Source organism: Syzygium oleosum, unplaced genomic scaffold (assembly GCF_021117445.2).
Source record: "Syzygium oleosum isolate NSW1041296 unplaced genomic scaffold, Sole_v2.1 Sole_v2.35, whole genome shotgun sequence".
Classification (NCBI taxonomy): Eukaryota; Viridiplantae; Streptophyta; class Magnoliopsida; order Myrtales; family Myrtaceae; genus Syzygium; species Syzygium oleosum.
In genome coordinates, this window is record NW_026607519.1 from 602,264 (window position 1) to 625,228 (window position 22,965).

At 40.3% G+C, this 22,965-nt stretch overlaps 3 protein-coding genes across 3 annotated transcripts; all 3 read right to left on the reverse strand.

The window, feature by feature from the left end:
* Window positions 1-1,056: 1,056 nt before the first annotated feature.
* Window positions 1,057-4,439, reverse strand: LOC115676838 (serine carboxypeptidase-like 7; the record flags this gene model as incomplete). Its single annotated transcript, XM_056305134.1, has 14 exons — window positions 1,057-1,140; window positions 1,224-1,269; window positions 1,373-1,486; window positions 1,741-1,859; window positions 1,939-2,010; window positions 2,087-2,239; window positions 2,343-2,429; window positions 2,518-2,619; window positions 2,726-2,766; window positions 2,845-2,947; window positions 3,148-3,270; window positions 3,384-3,460; window positions 3,802-3,947; window positions 4,330-4,439. Coding segments are annotated over 14 exons (1,377 nt in total), but the record flags the coding sequence as incomplete, so codon positions are not given.
* A 1,919-nt stretch (window positions 4,440-6,358) lies between these two features.
* LOC115676963 (uncharacterized) lies at window positions 6,359-7,441 on the reverse strand. The gene has a single exon (XM_056305210.1). It carries the CDS (start codon window positions 7,140-7,142, stop codon window positions 6,633-6,635), a length of 510 nt encoding a protein of 169 aa, XP_056161185.1. The 5' UTR covers window positions 7,143-7,441; the 3' UTR covers window positions 6,359-6,632.
* Window positions 7,442-20,093: 12,652 nt separating this feature from the next.
* LOC115676916 (U-box domain-containing protein 30) lies at window positions 20,094-22,784 on the reverse strand. The gene has a single exon (XM_030599952.2). The coding sequence runs from the start codon at window positions 22,186-22,188 to the stop codon at window positions 20,743-20,745; it is 1,446 nt and encodes a 481-aa protein (XP_030455812.1). The 5' UTR covers window positions 22,189-22,784; the 3' UTR covers window positions 20,094-20,742.
* Between the last annotated feature and the right edge of the window lie 181 nt (window positions 22,785-22,965).

Sequence of the window (22,965 nt, forward strand, 5' to 3'; positions counted from 1 at the left end):
CTAAATTAGTACATCTGTCAGTCACGTGTCACCTAACTTAGAAATTTGACAGTAAAATTTAACAAAAATTAGCGGAGGGTAAAATTGTTATAAGTGTATCAGTTTGGGATTTTTGATGATCAAAAAATTAGTTTACCGGTTCGAAGTTTTTCATGATACTAACCCTTTAAAGAATAATTTTTTTTTAGCAAGTCAGTGGCATGATCCTAATTAACTGGCTGTCCGATGAAGAGTTAGCACAACTCATTTTCACGACGCCCGTTTAAATCCGACTTTCTCAAGACGAGAATCGAATCTTAGAACCGTCGATTTCTTTTTCGTTTTTTTTTCTTGTCTTTTTCTTTTTTTGAAGGTAGAACCATCGGTTCATAAGCCGAAGGAATGGGATGTCCTTGCGACCGAGTCAATCCTAAGGTGAGAAACCTCAACCGAATGGATACCGAGAAGCCCTATAAAATGAGCCGGTACTGCATTCAATTATTGGCTTTGTGCATGTGACATTAACTTGCGATACCATTTACGACATGCTTAGGCATTTTTTTTTTCGCTTGGCTCATCGGCCCTGGGAGAGGGTCGACATTGCCTAGATCTGGGCGAACCTCGCCCGGGCCTAGTGAGGGTCGCCGGCCCTCGCTCAGGATTGGGGAGGGTCGCCACCCTGGCCCAGGGCCAGTGACCTCCATCGACCCCTCTTGTGATGAGCGGCGGCGACGGCGGCAGCAGAGGCCCACCGACAAAGTCCGGCATTTTTCTTTTCAATTTTATTTTATTTTAAATAAATTTTTAGCCTTTTTTTTAGTTTTTTAATTTAATTTGAATAAGATTTAAAGAAGAAAATAATTAAAAAATGCCCCGTAAGGAAGAGAAATTAATTGAAAAATGCCAAGACAAATTGATGGTGTTAATGGATTTTTGCTTGCATTGGTTTAATAAATTTTAGGACTTGATTGTACTTTTTGAAAGTTTTAGAACTCAATTGCACTTTTACAACAAGATTTAGGACTTTAAGTGCACTTATTCCTTTTATTCGCGATCATCTTTACTTAATGTACTTGGTTACAATGGCTCGTGATGGATCCATCTTTTGTACATTGCAAAGCACTCCTCAGGCAGGTACTCTGGAGCAGTGTGACCTCCTCCCTGCAAATGCCACTTCTTCACATTCCATTGAACCTGCTTCGTACTTCGGTAAATGACCAATTTTCGGGTTTTCAGATGCTCACCTTCACCGTCGCGAAAGTAAAACCGTTTGAGTATTCCCTCGAAAATCTGCTCAAGCAGCATAAATAACACCAGTTAGGAAGAACGAAAAGAAAAATGCTGGTTAAAAAGTTCAGAACCATCTGAGAATGTGTGCTTATTCAGAGTGTACCCGGCAACTTGATCGCCGACCATCCATGGCCGCCAATCATCCACGATGGATAGATTAAGAGTATTGATCCAGGATTGCGTACCCAAGTACGGGATTACCATGTCCTGATCTCCACTGTAGAATATATATATACTCGCTCCGTCAGAACACGTGAGAAACGAATCAGGATCTTGCTCGGTCGTATCGAGTCTCAGCCATCTTCTCAATTAAACACATTTAACCAACATGCTTGAACCTTTTCAGTTCCTTAGTCGTTACCTAGTTATTGGTCGTTTTGTTGTCTGATCTGACGAAACATCATTTTGAAAGAAGGTACAGCTGAAGTAGTAATACTAAGGACAAAAGGAAAGAGCGTGGGACAAAGGAACCTGTATATTAGGGCGTGGCATCCTCTGCTATTCAAATATAGGTGATGGCTCACAGTGCTGCGGACATTGTGGGCGTAAGCTAAGCTTCTGTTGCATCTCACCCAAGACCTTAATATACCCTGACCATCGTTGCATAATGCAGTTACCAGTAAGGCCATTGTTTGATATCCTTTTTCTAAAGTAAACAGCGTCTCATACCTGTCTAACGTGAAGGGACTCTTGAACGGCAGGATCGTTTGCCCAAACGTCGCACAACAGGTCAAAATATTGCTGTTCTAGGGATGAAATCATTGCCATCATAAGTATACTTTACATTATAGAGCAGGCTCAAGCCTTAAGTAATTACCCGACAATGGAATGCGGGGATTTCTGGTGGCGCCTGCCAAGTATCTTCATATATCTCTGCCATATATCTTCGACTTTCAAGAAGTTTGTGTGATGGGTTATAGATATCACATTTTGGCTCAAGAATGTGTCCCTTATTTACTCTATTAGTGCACTGCAAGATCCAAGAAAGTTGAAGACAACCGTCATTCAGTAACAGAAACACAACCTAGGAATATTAAGCTCCCAGTTAAAAGTAAAGATCAGTAAGTGTTTACTTCTGAGATAGTTTGAAGATCCTCTGCACACTTAAGATGAGTTTGGTTGAATCGGACATATTCTCCTTGGCAGTTCCTTTTAGCTGACTGGTATGCGAATATTAGAAAAGCAAAGATGATTCGTGACAAGTTATGGGAACCACAGAGAGGAGCAACTACAGTCGAAGAGAATCACCTCGTAAAGCTCTTTCGGTGTTAGCGCTTTATGGTACGCAAAGGGAATTCTTGAACCTTCGTCGAATACTGAATCTGTCACAGGATTTCCTAGCAGATAACCCTGAAACAGATTATGGGCCTTCACAAAATTAATCCAAGACCCGGTGGAGACGGAAATAATGAAATTGACCTAAGTGACTCAAACTTATAGTGCCAGAAACTTTTACATTGAGATTTATCAGAGGTCTCTGCAAAATGTTGTTACTCGCTGCATTATTTAACCAGAAGATGCCATTAGCCTGAAAACTAAATGAAAAGGAATTAAGGCAACGAAAATGGAGTATACCTTCTAATATTTCTCGAGCAATTAACGGAACGACCTTGCCTGAATAAGAGTCGCCGGTGATATATACGTTGTTTTCAATGAAACTCGGATGACTGAGCAACCACTGTCACATACCAAAAATATTATGAAAATCCGTCATTTGCAATTATTCAACTGACAAATTCAACTGGTCTATCCATCAATGAAACTTGATCTTATGTGATTGCAATGTCTCCAGCCCATATCTCACGTTTTTACCTCTCAACCTTCTATTTATGCCCAATATCAGTAGCTGAATGTGGTAAAGTACAGAGGTCTTTGCACCTTTTCCAGGAAAATACGACTCTGGCGAGCATGATCTTTGTCTCCAGTTTCGTAACCATCCACGCTCGTTGAATAAGAGAAACCCGTGCCAACAGGCGCGTCTAGAAAGATTATGCTGGAGACCTGTAATTTCTTGGCGGGCATGACTGCAATATGAAAAAGAAACTTCAAAAAGAAATGCCCAAAATGTACCCTATTATTCGACGAAAATTTTGCAGTCCAAGATTCTGACGGACCTTGGTCCAAGAGTAAGGATTCAGCATTAAGGATGGTAATCTGCCGTCATACTTGGTCTTGTTAAAACGTAGGGGGCCTAAACCGGAACAAACAATAGATCAGATTGGCTGATGCAAGGCCATTTCACATTCACTTGAAAAGATGTGCAGAAAAATCGGCAATATTTAGGATCAATTCACAAAACTCATATGGGCCATCCTCGAAATGATCGTCATTCAGCTGCGAATAAAGCTTGCTTAATTTCTCTCAAAATTGTCTGACACAATGAAAGATCGAGCACTAGGAGAGTCGGATTTACCACAAGTTGCACAGTAACAGGTGGAATGCGATGATGTTTAGGTACTAAATCTAGATGTTAATCCCACTTCTAGTTTCCTGTTCCTAAATGGCTTGAAATGTTAACGAATTCTCAATCACCTATCTCGTAAATGAGTCCAGAGAGAGCGGAGCAACTGGGGCCGCCGGTGAGCCAAAGCACCAAGGGATCGTCTTGGGGGTTGCCTTCTGATGGGATGAAGTAGTAGAAGAGTTGCACATCATCCTTCTCATCCACTCCTATGTATCTACAACCATGAAAAGTAACGGGAGTTTCAATTTAGTCATGGAAAAAACACTAGAAATGCTGGTCTTACGGAGATTGATTGAAAAAATTGGTATAGTAAATGATGCGTCTGCTATTGGTTGGTGAATGAGGCCTACTAGTTCAATGGTCCACTTGCAAGCTAATATGTCACTTAAGATTTTAGCTCCTGTAGTTAGGCAATAGAATTCTTGCCATGACAAGAACCTCTTCACCAACTAACCAATTATTTATGCTGCCAACCTTGTGAGTTATGAATGACAGATACAAACCACCACCCTGCTCATGTGATGTCACATAAATCATAGAATATACTTGATCATCTAATTACAGATTGAGAGTTCATAACCTTAGCATTTGCTCACCCTGTTTCTAGTTCGAACGGAAGAGGTCCGAACCGAGGCAGAGACTCGACGGCCGACCCGGAGATTTCAGAAGAAAGTAGCAGCAGATCGAGAAAGAGCACGGAAACACAGAGTCACTTGAAAAATTCGCTCTGAAGCATGGCTATCATTTGTAATGTGCTTTTGTTCTTCCCAACCGGTCTCTGTATGCCTATTATGTATGATTCCACTGAGTGAAGAGCTTGTAAATGAGAGAAGGCAATGAAAGGACAGATCTTGCATGCTCCGAAGCGGTGCTTGGCCGTGTCCACATGTGTAAGCCCCGCATGGCATACAACTGCAGGTCTGCCCAAAGGACCTGGGTTTCAATCTCCTTTGTCTCTAGCCCCGTGTGCGGGTTGGGTTGGGTCGAAAATGATCCGACTCAAATCGACCTATTTTCAAATTTGACTTATATTGCTAAAGCACTTTTATATTTAATCAAATTTAGGAAAACTCATACACAAACTAAAGTAAAAGCGCGGAGTGAGCGAACGTGAGATCGAGTGAGGGTAAGAGAAAATGAAGAGAGAGTCAAAGAAGTAAATTGGGTTTAAGTAAGTTGCGAACTCATTTAACATCCATATTATTTCAGGTTTTACCATTTTAAACCCATTTATAAACTAATTACTGAATATAACTAACTCATAAAACAACTCAACCCATCAAATATGAATTAAGAAATAAGTGATCTATTTATCTCGTACGCATGTTTAGCAGCTATATCGAAGGTGACAGGCCGATTAATCTCTATTGGGTGTGGCAATATCTTAAATAGTTAAACCTCTTGGAAATAAATAAATCAAATTTAGCAAAAACGAGACCTCGCGATAACACGAAATTTTTTGTTTTCCTAACGGTAGCACTTACTTAAAAGCACCCAAAAAGCAGAACTGAGTTCATTCCTGGTAAATTTTAAGAAGCACTAGTAAATCTCGTGTAGTTAGCAAGCACAGTTTGACTGGCCAAGCAATTCTAGCGGACGAAAAATGAGGAAAATGTCGTTTCGGGACCGACTAAATTGATACGTAGCAAAGCCAATTCCAGTACTCCAGAGGTTTCCGTTCCCAGTCTAATCACATTCACAGTGTCGTCATGGTAAGATCAGTTTCCTGGAGTTCTCGTGAGTGGTGGTGGGTCTTTGAAGTAGTCGAATTCTTTTCTTTTCTTTTCTTTTCTTTTTTGCACCAATAAGTAGTCGAATTCGCAAGCCACAAAACTTGATTGCCACCAGTTACTGTTACCCCCCGCTGTTTCCATTCACGTCCATCGGATTTCGCTTGCTTTTGCATGATTATCTGTTAGTGAAGTAGGCATGCGAGTCCAGATTCCTCTCAAACCAAAGCACGCCAGCTTCAAACTTTGACAAAAATGGAATTGGCAAGAGCAGTTTTCTTCTCTCATCAAGTGGCAGCATATCATGCCTTGACTAGTGCCATAGATTTGTTTTTTGATAGGCCTATTTTGTCATTTTCAAAAGCAATTAACAGGCTCAATCCACCTACCAAGTGGCCCCCTAAGGGAAAAATGAAAGCAAAATCCTTCTTCCACTACTGATTCCTACTATTCTATGAAAATGAAGGAAGAACTCATCATGATGGTCAACTAATCTCGGGGTCAACTAATTGCACGAATTCTTGCAAAAATAGATATGGGTATTCACACACGAAACAAATTATTAAATTTCCACCTTCTCGGGGCCAATCATCTCCTGAGCTAGAAGCGAGGCAAAGATTCGTACAAGAGGGTCTTTATCTTGCCGGATGTTATGCTTCTGTTCGAAATTATCGGGTGCTTGTGATCGAACCAATTCTCTTGAGTTCGAGAAGGATGAACAATGTTTTCCCTTGACCAACACGAAAACGGGCCTGTTGTTTTTAGAGTCTAGGGAATTCGAGCCGATCATGCAAGTTGATCTTCTAAAATATAATGATGCCATTGAATGATCAAGACGAAGTTCAAATCAAGAGCTGGAACGGTCCATATCTATTGGCAACGAAAAGCAGAGAGGGAAGAAAGAGAACTCGCCAGCACCATGTATTTGAACTGGAATATAACCATGCCACTCAAGACTTTCCTCAAATGATCAACAGAACATTGGCCTTGCACCACGCACCAAGTTAGTGATGATATCAGCTGCATATAGGACTGCCTTTGGATAAAAAACCCAAGAAGAAAAAGAAAGAAAATCAAAAGAAAAGTAGAAAAACCTCCTCCAAACTTTGATATGGAAAATAGAGAAAATGAAGCAGCCCCATTTTCGCCTTCTTCAGTGTTTCCGGTTCTCAGACCAACCCCGAAGTTCTCCTCGAAGGCACGTAGCTTCGGCTTCTCGTGTACACATCCGCCTTCACCGTCCCATCCTCCCCGAATTCACATGGCTTGTCTTCGTCGATCCTCCCTATTCCGGTGCTAAAACTCCTCGGCATCACCATCGGCATCTTTTTATTTGTTGTGGCCGCTGGGGACTGCCCGGCAACATGCTGTGTCCTCGTGAGGTCCAACCCGACTTTGTTGCTCAGGCTCCTAAGGGAGGCGAGCCTCACAAGCTCCCGGAAGTCCTCGTCCGCTGCGGTGCTGCCCGACTTGGTCGAGCTGACGCTGAAGCTCCGGGGCAGGGTGTTGATCTGGCCAGTCGGGCAGCCCATGACGCTGCCATACCCGATGTGGCCCGAGCAATCGGTCAGGCTCCGCACGTAGAAGTCCCTGGCCTTGATGAGAATCCTAATGGGTGCCTTCCATAATTTGCTCAGTTTGGTAGCTTCCTTGCTAGCATTTTTCTTGGGGTTAGGCATGGTGTTGATGAAAGATCGATGAGATTGATTCACTAATTGCAAGGCTTGTGAACTTGTGGTGAGTGATTAATCAGTGAATGGCAAATTTAAGAAGATGTCCAGAATCTCTAAAGGTGTGGGGGTGTTGTTTACGTGGGAAGTGATGTCTCTTTCTTTTAAGGGGATAAGGAAATGAAGCCAGATGTGCTAATGAAAATCGGAGAGCTTTCTTTATGGAGTTTGCCTGGCAAGTTTTAGGCCAAGGGCCATAGCACAAATTGCAAAAAGTGAAAGTGATGGGGTTCAGAATTCAGATTGAGAGAAGGTGGATTTAAATGTTCTATATGATCGGAAAGTTTATTGAATTTATATGTGGACCGCGTCAAAGCTAAGGAAAGCAATGTGAAAGGGAACCTTGTACAAATAAAGAAAAAGAAAAAGAAAAAGAAAAAGACAGTAAACAAATCCAACTTTGAGATGATAAAATCACCATTGAGCATATAATCTTTCCCCCTAAACGCGTTTTAATAGATTTCAGTCAACCACAAGTTTTTTACAATCACGATATTTTATCAAATTTATGTTGCGCGTGATTTTAACTATATAAGAGATGGATCGCGCCAATCGTGAGATTTTGGACCGTCTGAATTCTTTTGGAGAGAGAAAAATATTGCTTTGCCTTGCTTATTCTACATCCAGTTGATGTTGATGGGATACCCATTCTCCTATTAAAATTTATGTCCACTTCAATAAGCAACGCATTATATTTCAACCCCGTCCCATTCAACACGCAACAATTATTATATTGAGATCAAACCCTAGAATCTGCTAATGTGAAAGGCCAACTGAGCATCGACTGGTTCGTGCACACGAGTCAACAGTACAATCTTTGGAATCCTTAGCAATTGCTCCTGTTTTGGTTTCTTTAATCAACACAGGCAAACAAAGTAGGAGTGAGTATTGTCGTACGACCACACAAGATAAAGTTAATTAGCTTAATTAGGCGGATCCGAGACCTTAACTATAGATTACGATAAAAAAGATTAACACATGACTCTGCATGGTCTAAAGATGTCATGGTATCATCATAGTGGCTCTATTAATTTTCTTAAATCATTCATTCAAATCATGGTCAAATGGAACATCAAAGTCATTTTATTGCACAAAAGATGTCATGATATCATAGTGGCTCTGTTAATTTTCCTAAATCATTCATTGCAATCACGGTCAAACCGAATGAAACATTATAGTCATTTTAAGTGCACAAAAACTGGTTTCGATCGCCACCAGTTTACCAGCCCAACGGTTCAATCAGAGCATCAAATAGCGTCGGCTCAGACAGCTGAATTGATGTTTAGTATTTTGACAGACATAAAAGACAATTTCGAATTCTAATATTACCAAAAACGGAAAGATCCCGTATGATTGTCTTCTTCATTTATTTATTTTTATTTTCTCAATATCTTACAACTTTATAAATGTGAATTTAATTTAATGTGAAACCCTCTAAACAATTAAAATGTACGAATAATTTATAAACTATTTGCGGTTTTTTCATAATTTTCGGAAGTTAAAATAACATTTTTCAGGGGATAATTACCAAAAAAGCCTTAAATTTATTGTACGAATGTCAATTCAATACTAAACTTTTCGATTTGGCCAATTTAGTCCTAAAAATTTTGATGATTTGCCATTGTAGTTTTTTTGGCCACTTTTAGCCGGAAATTACTAACGTAAACATTGGTCATCTTATGTGTTATGGCCGACGCTAATGTGGATAATTTTTACAATTTTTAATATAACTTTTATTTTTTTCCTTTTTTCCTTTCTTTTCTTTTTTTTGTTTTGATTGTAGCCGGCGAGGGCCGGCCACTCTCGTTGGCACTGGGTGAGGGCATTGCGGTCCGCCCGAAGCCCTCATCGGTCAACGCCAAGGCCGCAGACCAGCGGAGAGAAATAAGAAAAAAAAAAGGAAAGAAAAGAAAAGGGAAAAAATTCAGAAAAATTATTAAAAAATTGCAAAAAGTGTTCATGTGAGCGCTGATCATACAACTTGGGATGGCTGACATTCATGTCAAGGACTACATTGGCAAATCATCAAAAGATTTAATATTAAATTGGCCAATTTGAAATGCCTAGTACCGAATTGACATCTATACAATAAGTTCATGATTTTTTGATAATTTTTCCGTTTTCAGGGTTTTAACGGGAGAGTTAACAAGTAACTTTTTGCTTAAAAGAAAGCCAAAACAAACATGCCCACCTGTTACAAAGAATGGGACGACAGACAAACCTTGAATCCTAGTTTTCAATGAGTTAATTTCGGTAGGTTTACCGGTTTACTTTATAAAAAGGAAAAATCACCATCCAGAATCGATGCTGTTTTAAGAAATCGGTCCAATTACGTCCTTTGATATCAAAGATAATGGTATTCTAATTTCGCTTTGATTTCAACTGTCAAAAGAGGATACGATTTCGCTCACCCAATGTCATTAAAACCATTACTTAAAATCTTTAAAATCATTTTCACGTAGTGCATGATTTCTGGACCTGAAAAGGACACGTTGAGTACTACTTAAGCTGTCGCTCTGGCATCCATGATAAGCACTATCTTTTAACCTAAGATTATGAGAAATTCAATTTTCTATTAAAATAAGGCTTTGCTGCAATAAAAATAATATATCCAGTTATTGCAATCAATATCAGCATAATCGGCATTAGCTTTTGTTTAAAGGCGATAGAATCATAGTCTATTACCTTCAGATTAATCTACAAACAGTATTGAGCAGGACCCACAATTTATTTTAATTAATTTCCCTGACAAGCAAATGTGGACCACGGTGTATTAATATAACCTACGCCGATCTATCACGTTGCGCATAGTTTAGTGAATTTCAATTTGTAGAGTTCAAGGGACAGACACGCTGGAATATAACTAAAGATAGGAGCCATTGCTGCAGTGCGCACAAATGTTCAACTACTCGTGTTGTAGTATCCCATATGATACCAGTTGGATAACCAATTCTTATATAGGTTAATAATATCATAAGTCAAGGATGATCAATTTCAAGTAGGGATGATCATGGTCCGGGTGGGCGGTTCCTGCCATGGAACCGAGAACCGCCTACTAAGAACCGGTTTCGAAAAATAGGAATCGGGAACCACCCGTTGGTTCAATGGATCCACTCGGGAACCGGACCGCCATGGAACCGGTTCCCGGGTGGGTCCATGGAACTGGTCCCACTAAGTTTCACACAAATGGAGGTGACCAAAAGCGAGATAGGGAGGCGATGAACGGCCGGAGGTGCGGCTATGAGTTGATGGGCGTTGAGCTTGAGAGTCGAGATCATGAGTGAGATAGAAAGACAACTCAAACAAGATGTGAGTGAGACGAGACAACACTTAATTGATGAGCATTGAGCTTTAGATTAGGGATTTTAGGATTCTCATGTTTCTTAAATTTTTTTCTTTATTTTTTGTTGGAAGTTCCCTTAAAAATTATATATATATTATTGGTCCGAACCGGACCGGTACTTACCGTGGAACTAGGAACCACCGGTTTCGGGCCGGTCCGGTTTGGTTCGATTATGGGCGATCTGGGTGGTTCTCGGTTCTTTTGCGAACCCCTAATTTCAAGGTGAGTTAGGTTTCGGATCAAGAATCGGAAACTTATCCTGTCAGAGTTGATTTCTAGTTTCATTAGAAACCGGTCTGGAACTAAACCGGTTAGTTCCAAGCTGGTTCTAAGGTTGATCCAAGAACCGAGCCTAACTTTAAGTAATATAATTATTATTTAAGGAAAACATATTATGCGAATAATTTGTAGCCACGTGATTAAGACATTGATGGATTTCCCAATTTTCCTGGTGCAAAACTCATCAAACTTTTTTTGAAACAAAGTAAATAAAAAGAAGAAGAAGAAGAAGCTAACAGCATATTCAAGATCGGTTCTATTTGAGAACCGGCCTGAGTAGAATTCACAGTTCACGGTAGAAAATCGGGAACCAAACCGGTCAAGGGAGGTGGTTCCCCAATTTTTTCCTCGGGAACCTTCCTATCCCCGTATGAACTGGTTTGGAACCAGTTGAGTAAGGCCGGTTTGATTCTGTTCGGTACTGGATTAGCTTGGTTGCTCAATCCTATCATAACTTTGTCTTCCACTTATCTTCCGATGAATAATTATCATGTTAATGAACTTTTTGATAAGCTGACGGTAGTACTTTTCTCGTTTCTTGAGAAATTATTGGGTGCATTATGTGCATGAATAATTTGGCATGAGGCTCACCACATTTGAGGACCGAGATGTACCAAATGTATATAGATGCTGGGTTGCATCTTAGAATTTTATCATTCAATCTAAATGACTAGCAACTCTTCCAAAGACTTCAATTATGTTTGAAAGTGTACTTTAACCATTTGTGTTTACATACTCATTACCTTGTGATGGGCAAAATTACAAAAGGAGTGCTAAAACTTACGTACATAATGCAATTGAGTCCACAAATTTTCCAATTGGATCAGTTAAGTCCTAACCTTCTTTCTTGGATGAACAGTTCTAAAACTGCTAATGTGTTACTCAAAAAGTGCTTATGTTGGATCCTTAAATTGCACTTTCTGATATGATATTAGGACTTAATTGCATTTTTCAATAAATGTGAAAGACTTAATTGGGCCAATTAAAAGTTTTAGAACTCGATTATACTTTTTGATAAAAGTTTAGAACTTGATTGAGCCAATTAAAAGATTTAGAACTCAATCGTGTTCCGAACATAAGGTTCAGTAATTGTGGTGCAATTTTCCTCGTCGTGACGTGTGTATCCTTTACAAACACTTCTGCAGAAGCTAAAATTTCAAGAGGCGCTCATGATATTTGGAGAAACGTCATTTTGTTATTGGAGCAAAACCACTCCCGTCTGTCTAACCACTGTACTCCCGTTTATCCATTCAATTGTGGGGTGTTAACTTAGCGATTTGTCTTTGATGGGCGACGATGTCACGGTCTAAAATCGCCTAGAAAGCTCCTTACCTGATTGCATTTCTTGAAAAGCATCATCAGCACAAGAAGCCTAATGACACGAGCTGTTAACAAATAAATTCTTCAGACCAGATCAAATCATTTAAAGCGTAAGAAATAGTGATCTCCAACTTTTGTGATGAGGAGTCGACAAAGATGATTGCCCTAATCAGTAGCAACACTATGTATGATCAAGATGACGGATGAGCTTACGTGATCTCCAACTTTGTGCAAAGTGCCTGTCAGCATATAGAAGAATGAGGGTAAGATATTGGCATAAATAGTTTCTTTTCTATTCTTTCGCTCTTTTGAGGGAAAAGTACATCAGAAGTTTCAAATCTTTTTATACCGCGCTCAATTTAGTGCCTCAATTTTTTAATAGCTCGTTTAAGTTCCTTAACTTTCAAATTTCGTTTATCTAAGTAATTCTAGCAACTTGGATCGCTGAAAATAGCGATCATTTTCAATTGGGACTAGCTTCGGTCTGAATTCCGTCATCCTTCACACGTTGCATAGCGTAGAAAATTATTTTAGTGCTAAAACCGCTTCTACATGGTTTTCTATAAAAATCCCACTCCAACTTTTCTGGCTGATGTAATTTAAATGGACAAGATTTTTTAAAAGATAAGAAACTCAAATGGACGGTCGAAAAGTTGTGGCACTAAATTAATCGTCCCGTTTTTGTTTTTGTTCCCTTCGTGAGGCCAACATCAGCAATAGATTCTTTAAGTGGATGCATTAAAGTATGGTCATTAAAAAATGTAATCGTTCAAAAAATAAGTAACGTAATAATTGCGTTTAACATGTGACTTCGATTAGTATCATTTTGTGAGAAATATTGTATTAGCACCTATCCATAATCCATGTGCAAATAACTATGTATAAGCTATACAATGGTACAGTTTATGGACGAAAAGCTTCTGTTTTTTTTTTTAGGGCTTAGTGACTAAACTGTGATAACCGCCAAGCTTCAGGACCAACGGGTGGAATCTTTTCAGAAGTCGTGCAACACTCTCTTTTACTATTTTATTTAAGGTTAATACCACGAAAAATTCCAAACTGGTACACCTATGACAATTTTACTCAAAACTAATTTTTTGACCACAAAAAACCCCAAACTGGTACACCTACAATAAATTTACCCTCCGCTAGTTTTCGCTAAATTTTGCCATCAAATTGTTGAGTTGGATGACACGTGACAGTTAACGGGTGTTCCATTTTGGGGTTTTACCCCTCTGTTTGTCATAAGTTTATCAATTTGTGATTTTTCGTGGTATTAATCTAATTTAACGGAAGGTAAATTTATCACAAGTGTACCAATTTTGGGGTTTTTGGTGGTCAAAAAATTAGTTTTGAGCAAACTTGTCATAGGTATACCAATTTGGGGTTTTTGGTGGTCAAAAAATTAGTTCGGGGTAAATTATCACAGGTGTACCAATTTGGAGTTTTTACATGGTATTAAACTTTTCTTTTTATCTACATTTGTTGTACTTCTGCATTATTTACTCAATACTGTTCCATTGTTTTGGATTATATCAGACAACATTGTCATAACAATAATTCTATTTCAATTAGAATCTCTCTACACATGCAAAATTGCTGGCATTCACACACGCAAATTTAGAAATGATATATTTGATTCTAAAATAATGAACCCAACAAGTGTTGGCCTAGATAGCGAAGGAGCTTTACTCATCTCTTTGTGGCCTTGAGTTGAAGTCTTGCGAGAACACTTTACTTGAAAAATCGTAATTATTGACATGGGTACTTTCCACATAAAAGGAGAATCTTGTGTGCTTTGCCTGAGGTCACATTTCATTTTAACAAAGTTGCAATTCCCTCGCACTTGCTATAGGAAATGAGGTTTAGAATTTAGATATGATTCCATATCTTCGAGGTATTCTTGCTTTTGTTACTTTTTTATCCGAAACTTATTTTGATAATCTTTTATTCTTAATCTAAATGGGATTGGTTATAAAAGTAGCATATATGAGATGGCATATACCGTGCATATTTAAAATCTAAAAGGAGAGAATGAGAGTGAGAATAGACGGACTATTAACTTGATGTTAATTTTGTAATAATGGTACGAGGTTGTGTGATTTTTTCGCCTCTTTTGAAGGTTCACAATGAATTTGCAACATTGGAAAAAGGTTGTGTAGTTTTTTGTTAATTGGCCTTATAACTTGCGGGTGCAAACTTTTGGAATAATATCAAAGTAGCTTTATTTGAAAGATTTATGTGATTTGGACTTTGAGTTTTGAGAGGTGCACCTAAGATTTTTTGGGACCACAATCAACTTTCCTAAATATTTAAGCTATTAGATAATGCTTTAAATATTCTAACACTCCCTCTCATGTTTAGTCTGGGTGGGGAAATATTTAATTGTGAAGACAAATAAGGCCTAGAAAGATTTGAACTTGGGACCTCCTTATTCTAATACCATGTGAGATTTTATGAAATCATGGTGGTGATGGTGCCTTTTGGTGGTGGGTATAATTTTAAAAAAAGCAGTCCAGAAAAAGCAAAAAAACGGGGGAAAGCAAAAATAAAGAAGAAAAACAAAAACCAACAAGCTATTAGATAAATATATGGTTGGTTATTTAAATATTCTAATTCTAATAGTTTAGCCAAGTCCAATACCTTCAATATGGAGATAACTTGTATTTAAATATTATAATAGTTTCGGACCAATACCTTCAATATGAATCGCCAAAAAAAAAAGATATCGCCAATAGAGAGTTCAAGTTCGAATTTATTAATATATCAAGCAATACCCATCTTCACTCAAAAGTTATGATGATGCGTTATAAATCAACTGGGATACATAACTGCTCCGTACCACACCATATCAAACCTCCGATTTGGGACCTCACTAATTACAAATTTCACCTGGAACGTAACTTAAATCCCAAAAACGAGATTACTCCACGTAATACTTGTATTATGGATGCTGATTGTAACAGTAATCACGTACTCAGAAAGAACACTTGTGCTTCCACAGCCAATATGCCCTCTAATCTTTCAAATGCTTGCAATTTACTCTGGAGAATCTTTGTTTCTCTTGATCAAACCCCACAATCACACGGGCACCATGTGCACATGCTTTAGAAGACAAGTCTTTCTTGTCTTTTTAACTGTTCCCTCCGGGGAACATTTAAAGATTATGGGTGGGTTTGGGTAAAGCCTATTATAGACGGCCCAAATTCAAAACCCAATATCTAGCCCACCCCAAGTCACACTTACACGTCCACGTTCACCTTAAAATTGATTATCTATAAAGTTAGTAGTGTAATTTACAAACTCTTCGAATCACTTTGAATTTTGACCAAGACAAATATAATACATCCCTACCACCTAGGCGTGATCGGTTCACGGTCTGGTCCGATCCGGTCCCACCTAGTAATCGGAAACTGGACCAGAAAGATAGGTTCACAGTTTCTGGGACCGGACCAGATGATGAAACTTGATTAGTTGATTATGAGCCCAACCTAGTTTTAAGAGATTTTGAGGCAAAATAGGTAGCAAAAGTCCGCTCCTCCTCATGGCAATACGATTTGAAAAAAGTCAAATTTTCATGTGTTAAATGAACCATGTCCTGTCTTTTGCACATTAAGGGTCAGGGAAGGACCGCATGCTTGAAAAATTTTAGTGAGGGGTCCAATTGTCGGGCCACATAAAACGGGCCCATCCCCGTCATCTACTTAATAAGCCCGACCGAGACAACACGGCCATCCAATGTTGTGACATGAATAGTGAATACGATATTGTGCTTGTCAGTCCATAGATGTGCTTTTGAGACCCGATTTTGGATGCGTGTTGTAATTTGACCCGTTTGTCATGGCTCCACTTGCTTCATCAGCCTTCAGGTCGATTGCTTGAAGTCCCGGGTTTCAAGCTTTTATCACAAAACCCTTGCAAACTTGAAGTGAATCGTGTAGAACCAATTGAACTTGACGGGGACGGTGACGACTCACGGCGGATGGAGGTCGCTGACTTGAGCAGGCAAGGGGGCCGTGACTTCGGTCGATGGAGGCGCGATGGCGGGGGCTTGTGGGGGCGATGGTCGGGCAGCGAATCAACTGTATATGGCTGGGTCGTTTGGTGTTGCTTTTGGGAAGAAGACCAGTGTTGTTTTTTTCTCTGGTATGTGACAAGAGACTGGAGTTCAAACAAGGAAAAGAAGTAAAGACATAAAAACGAGATTACAAAGTTCTGATAATTCTTATATAGGACCGCATAACATTTTAAGATTTGAATCTTATTTCGCTAAATATTATTTTAAAATTGCACTTCAAGTTGAATGCTTCTTTTTCTTTACCAAATCGAAAAAACTTCCATCAGCTAAAAAAATATTTAGATATAAATTGTAGTTGACAATGAAAACATTTTTCATTTATTAGTTATTTCAAGCGATACGACCGATTGTTTTTAGCAAAATATTTTCTTGAACATTTATTTTCCGTGAAATAAACGAAGCCTTGATTTTTGTTTGGGCGTCTTGCCCCCTCTTCAATGAAAAAAAAAAGGTTAAGTACAGTTCTAGTCTTCCAAGTTTTAGCATTTATGCGGATTAGTTCTCTAACTTTTATTTCATACAAGCGAATCTTCTTTCTCGATGAGTGAAGTTTACTCCTCTAAGTTTTATTTTGTGCAATTAAGTCCTCTAACTTTTTCAATTCGTGCAATTAAATTCTTCCGTCAACCACTCTCACTAAACCATCAGATTTAATTTAGTGATGCGGTATTCAACGCAGCAGAGCAAGGCACATAATGATAATGTTGTGCCAGAATTAGCGAAAACAAAGTAGGGAAAAAAAGAAACCCTAATTTGACGATGTTAGTTATAACACGTAGATGAAGCAATTGACTCTACAAATCAAGAAACTTAGAGTACTTGCTTGGGCAAAATAAAAGTTAGAGGATCAAATCACACTAATCAACAAAAAGACGAAGGACTCGATTGCATAATGTAAAAATTAAAGTACCAAATCACGCAAATTTTGAAACTTAGAGGACTAAAACTACACTTAATCCCAGAAAAATAATTGAAGAAAATAACTCCAACATGATTCTCTTATATTCCTCACAACATATTTTGCTGAAAATGTGCAAAAATCTGAAAAGAAATAATGTAGAAAAAGGAAAAAACCAGGACCAAAGCTCAATCAAGTTAAGGCGGGATACAAGATGAGCAAACTTGACACGTACTCAAGATCGACAATTATAAATTTCAAGTGAACTTGTGGAGTCCAATTCAAACATGAAAAAATTTCTTATGGCTGAATCGACGTCAAGGACATTGAATTCAGTCTCGTGTCCTAGGTATCTTCAAAAATCGTGCAGATGGTGGAAATAGAAGAGAACGCGAGTTATTATCTATTCAAAATTTGAAATCAACAAATCTACTAGAGGAGGCAAATGAGCAAACCCCTTGAGAGGGGCGAGCCAGGTGAGAATTCATTTTCTTCTTGGAAAAATACACCCCGTCTGTTTTATGAAAAATATTTGCACATCGAGTTTTCACTAGACATACCATACACCAATGACTAAAGGTCACATGATCTACAAAACTGCGATTTCACTTCCAAGAATACCCTTGTCCAAAAGTCAAATTCTCGGAAAAATTATCCAAGAAGTTTAACCCTATAGTACAACGGTTAATTCAATCCTAAACTTTTTAATTTGGTCGATTTAGTCATAAACATTTTGACGATTTTCCAATATAGTCATTTCGATCAATTTTTGTTGGAAATTGCTGACGTAGACATCAGCCGTCCTACGTGACAAGCCGTACTACGTGGCACGGGTGATACTGACATGGACAATTTTTGAAATTTTTATAAGTTTTCTGAATTTTTAATGAATCTTTTACTCTTTTCTTTTTTTTTTCCTCTTTCTTTTCCACTATGGGCCGGCAAGGGCGTGCAGGCCTCTCACCCATGGCCGGCAACCCCCGCCAGCTATTCTTGGAAGATGAAAAGTGGGAAAGAAAACAGAAAAGACTTAAAGAAATTTTTAAAAAATTAGAAAATAAAAAAACGCGAAAATTATTCTCGTTAGTCAGCCGTGCCATGTAAAATGGCTACAGTCACATCCACGTTCAGTCAGTGATTTCTGGCCAAAATTGATTTGGAGGATTATGTTGGAAAATCATCAAAAGGTTTAGGACTACTTCACATCGGTACCAATTCAATCCATCATGTCAGTTTAGGCAAGAAATCATTGATATAAACGACAGCCGTCTTACGTGGCACAGTTTTCGCTGACGTAGACATTTTTTAATAATTTTTAAAGTTTTAATAATTTTTTTGTTTTTTCTTTTCTTTTTTGATGAGTTTTTCTTTCTTTTATTTCCTTCATTTTGACCAGTGAAGGCCAACAAGCCCTCGCCAACCGCAAGTGAGGGTGCAAAGGCCCTCACCAGATCTAGACGAGGGCCACCTCGCTCGTGACCCCACCGACTTTGGGCAATGCAGCCCTCGCCTATCGTCAGAGCTGACCGTCCTAGTGTCAGTCGTGCCACGTAGGACAGTTGACCTCCACGTCAGCGACTTCCGACCTAAATTGGCTGGGTGTACTGAATTGGTATCAATGTAAATAAGTTTATGACTAAATTGATCCAATTGAAAGATTTATGTCTAAATTGGTACTAATGTAATAAATATATGATTTTTCTGGTACTTTTGCCATCAGACAAACAAACAGTTGGAGACACAACACCGCAATTGAAGAATTAACTTCATAAGTTCAATCATTAACAAAAATGCATAATTGTTCTGATGTGGGTATAGGGACGACAAGCTTTGCGACCGCCCTTTGTGGCATCAATCTAGAAGCCACGGCGGTCGTGGGTGGTGGTGGTGGTGGTGGGCAGCAATGGAGGCCCGCGACTGATGGCTGGTTCGTGAAGGGAGGGAGGGTAATTTAGACTTTTCATCATCGCGCGATTCTGATTAGAGGTTAACCAAATGATAATTTCCAAAAACAGAGGCAACGGAAGCAACATCGCGCGAGGAAATTCATTATATTCTCCCTTTCTCTCTTTTCTACTCTCTCTTTTTCACTCTTGTTTTTTTTTTTTTGGCAACGGGGGTGACAATTACTTTCAAAGAAAGAACATCAAAATCCTTCCTTTAGCGATAGGGTGAGAGAGACAAGGACGGATCCTGTCCTCAAAAATCTGCCCTCAAAAGACTGAACTCACTACGAAAAGTACGCAACCATGACCAACGTCTCCATCTCAAATAGTCATCCCCACTACACTCCCCTCTCCCCCAAACAGTGCCCGCCAAGATACAGTGAAACTCCGTCCTGGAACTCGCCAAAAGTACACACACACCAATCGAATGCACGCGTACAAGAACTCACCCGTGCAAGTGTCTCACGTATTCTTGTGAGCTGGTTAAGAGTGACTGATGTAGAAGGCCAAAATACAAACTAATTCGTGAGAGGACGGTTGGTGTTAGGAAATCTACGATGGAATGAATATATCCTTGAGAGATCTAAAGCGGGTTGACAAGCTGGTTGAGAATTGATGTCGCTCTCCTAATGAAACCACGACGGGCCGAAATCAATTGTCGTGCTTAAATTAAACCGTGTATCGCTCGATGGACTAGATGCCTGAGTTAAGCTGAGCATATTACGATCCAATACAAGAAAGCTATTCGCTATACGGTTCTTTGGAACAACTACAGAACGAGGACTGGCCTAGTGTGAACGACCCACCAGGCGCTGCACGCGCAGCGCCGTTTCGCGGCCAAGGAACTGCTAACTCGTGAAACTAGCACACAAGACATATGAGCCAGTCGAAGGAACCTTCGTATCCCTTCGTGTCCCAAACATTTGTAGGCAGAGAAACATGTCATTTGTCAAACACCCACGAACCAAAAACCCTTTCATCAGCAAAAACCAACACGGAACAGCTCTATAAACTGAGAAAAGTGCAGATAGGAGAAGATGCGGGAATTTGAATGGTCAATTTCATTATACACATTGAATAGGGATATTGGGGAGCTGGAGGAAGCCATTGGCAAACTCCTGTCTCTCTACACTTGTGAAAGGTCGAAAGCCAAAAAAACCTCCCAAAGAAAAATGGAGACATCATGAACATCTTAGGACAAAAAAAAGATACAAGATAGGAGGGAAGCTGAAGATGCGAGGGGCAGCCACTTGACAATGTTTTACATTCGCAAATCCAAGCTCTCCCAATCAGCCAACCAACGAAAGCACTATCTAATCCTTCAGAACAAGCAATTTCTTCCTTCCAAAAATAAAGCAGCATATTTTCTCACAGATGATCCCCCCCTGATATTAGTTACATCCCAGAGCACGGATCCGCTACTCTTCACAACTGGGGTTTATTAAGAAACAATGGTGCGCGATCTTCGAATTTTTATGAACCTTCAACATCCATCGAATCAAACTGTGGGTATAGATGATACCCGGATATTTACAGGCGATGTTCACATTTCGTTCCCCGTCCGAATAAACCTCAATTACCTCGAAAGTCGCTCGATGGAACGTGTCCAACCCTTTACACCTCTCGCCCCTGAAAATCTCATCGTGTCGACCGCATCAGGAAACAATTTTCTCCCAATCTTCCGGTTACTGAATTGTTCTCGTGAGCTTACACTTGGAAATGAAGATTGTGTCCGAATAATTCAGACTACAGAGCTTCAACAGTTCCGATGACCGTTGCTTTAAGACAGGATCGCACCCGCTCTGGATTACGAGGAGGAGCTTTGCAGCAAGGCCCGCATCAACAGCAACGGACGAGCATTCTTGGGGAGCAAGGCTGCATACAGCCCACAAGATCGCCAATGCATACTGCGTACACGTCTCGGAGACTCTCATTAGCAACCTGACCATACTTGGGATCGTGCTTCGGCAATCCTTCAGAGCCAATTGTCCTTCAGGCAATGAGGACAGTGTTTCCAATATGAACAGAGCTAATTCCAAGCAATCGGAATCCAAATTGGGCAGCAAATCGACCAATTGGGGCACAGCCCCAACACTCACAAACAAGCTCCGCACTTGCTTGTGCAAGCATATGGTCCTGAGGAGTCTAAGCCCAGGTAAAGTTCCATTGGAATGTCTCTTATCCTTCACCAGTCTCATCAAGCCCACCAACAAACTATGGCTCGAGACAATTTCTGATCGAAAATCCTTCTCCTCCATAAGCGTTTCGATCAATCGGGTACAGTTGATCTTCGTCTCCATCGACCCCTCATTTAGCATGTCCACCACTAATGAGATCTTCGCAGGCTGCATCAGATTCGTTCTCGATTCCGAATCAAGAGACAAGTTGACAAGAATCGCAATTGCTTCGGACCCCACCGCGTGGGAAGTGAACCGACCCAAAAGGCCGGAGACCACTGCCACCCCACCTCCGTCCACGACGGCTTTCCTGGCCGTGGCATGAGATGCCACCACTTGTCTGAGCTCCTTCAGGGCCTGGACCCTGACTTGACCCTTCACCTTCTTCAAGGTCTCGACTAGCTCCGACGCACGACCCTGCACATCCTCGGATCTCTTTTTCATGAGCAAGTACTTATGGGAAAACCAGGTGTGTATCAGATGGTAAAGGGTCTTATTCGGAGTGACAGAATCGTCCCACAGCTCTTGCATTGTGGTGGGGCAAGTGAGGTGCCCCAAGCTGAACCATTTGAGGATATTGGACCTCTCATAGGTTTGGCCAGTGCACAGGGTCACAGGGTCTTGCATCGGCTCAAGCGAAATCGGGCAAATGAACACAGAAGGGACTTCAGACAAATCGAGCTCCTCGATCATTTTCTTCAGATCCAGTTTCTCCCCGACTCCGCCCCCGGGGACTCCGCCGCTGCCCAAACCACCCAAAACCCCATCTTTGACCGCAGTATCTAGATCTAGAACTTGCCCATCTTCATATCCAGCAAGCCCCTCTCGTTTCGAGGGCTGAAACATAGGCATTTCGGAAACCCTCTCAAAGGAAAACCCAACCAAGAACAAGAAACCCAACAAAGCCCCTTCAGAATCACAGCAACCACAAGCACCCCTGTGGGCACATTGCATCCAGCTCCCAAATCAGATATGCAGAGAGGCGAAGAGAGCAAATGGAAGCCCCCGAGTCTCTCTCACTCATTGACTACCACAAGCAACAACCAAAAGGAAGGGGAAAAGAAAATACTCTCTTCGTTGTCTACACCCTCTGCACTTGCTTTTTTTTCCAACCGCTTTATCTGCTCACCTCTCTTTCTGCGGTCAAAAGACTCATTACCATCATAATACGCATCAAAAGGAAAAAAAAAAAAAAACAACAAGCAATCAATTCCCTTTCACTTCCACCACAAGCTTCAAAAGGGTCAAATCATCAAACCCAAGACCACAGCGGCAAAGCAAGGAAGATGAAGATGGAGAAGAAAGAAGCAGCAGAGGCCCCCTCAAGACCAACTCCCCCCAACAAGATCCTCAAGAATCTAGCGATTAGCCCTCCCTCAATAATTGACCAAGAAAACAGAGACCCAAGATTAGAAACAAGTGGATGCCGCGGAGAATTGGGAAGAGCCAAAGCGGGGGGAGGGTAAATCAAGGAAACACCACACCCACCCAGGAGAGAGAAAGGGCCAAGGAAGAGGAGGAGGAGGAAAGAAGAAAAGCCATCCCTCCCTCTCTCAGTCTCTCTCTCTCTCTCTCTCTCTACAACACTGCCCTTCCTTTTGGGGGTCAGCCTCAGTCCTCTGTTTTACCAACACAGCAAAAATGAAATTTCCACCCCCCCTCCCTCGCTTTTAAATCATTTTAATTTCATCACGGAAACAGAGGAAGCCAAGCCAAGAGAGAAAATGGAAA

Bases quoted from the DNA above. Each gene is read 5' to 3' on its own strand.
- LOC115676916 (XM_030599952.2), bottom strand. From the start codon at position 22,188: ATGCAATGTGCCCACAGGGGTGCTTGTGGTTGCTGTGATTCTGAAGGG.
- LOC115676963 (XM_056305210.1), bottom strand. From the start codon at position 7,142: ATGCCTAACCCCAAGAAAAATGCTAGCAAGGAAGCTACCAAACTGAGC.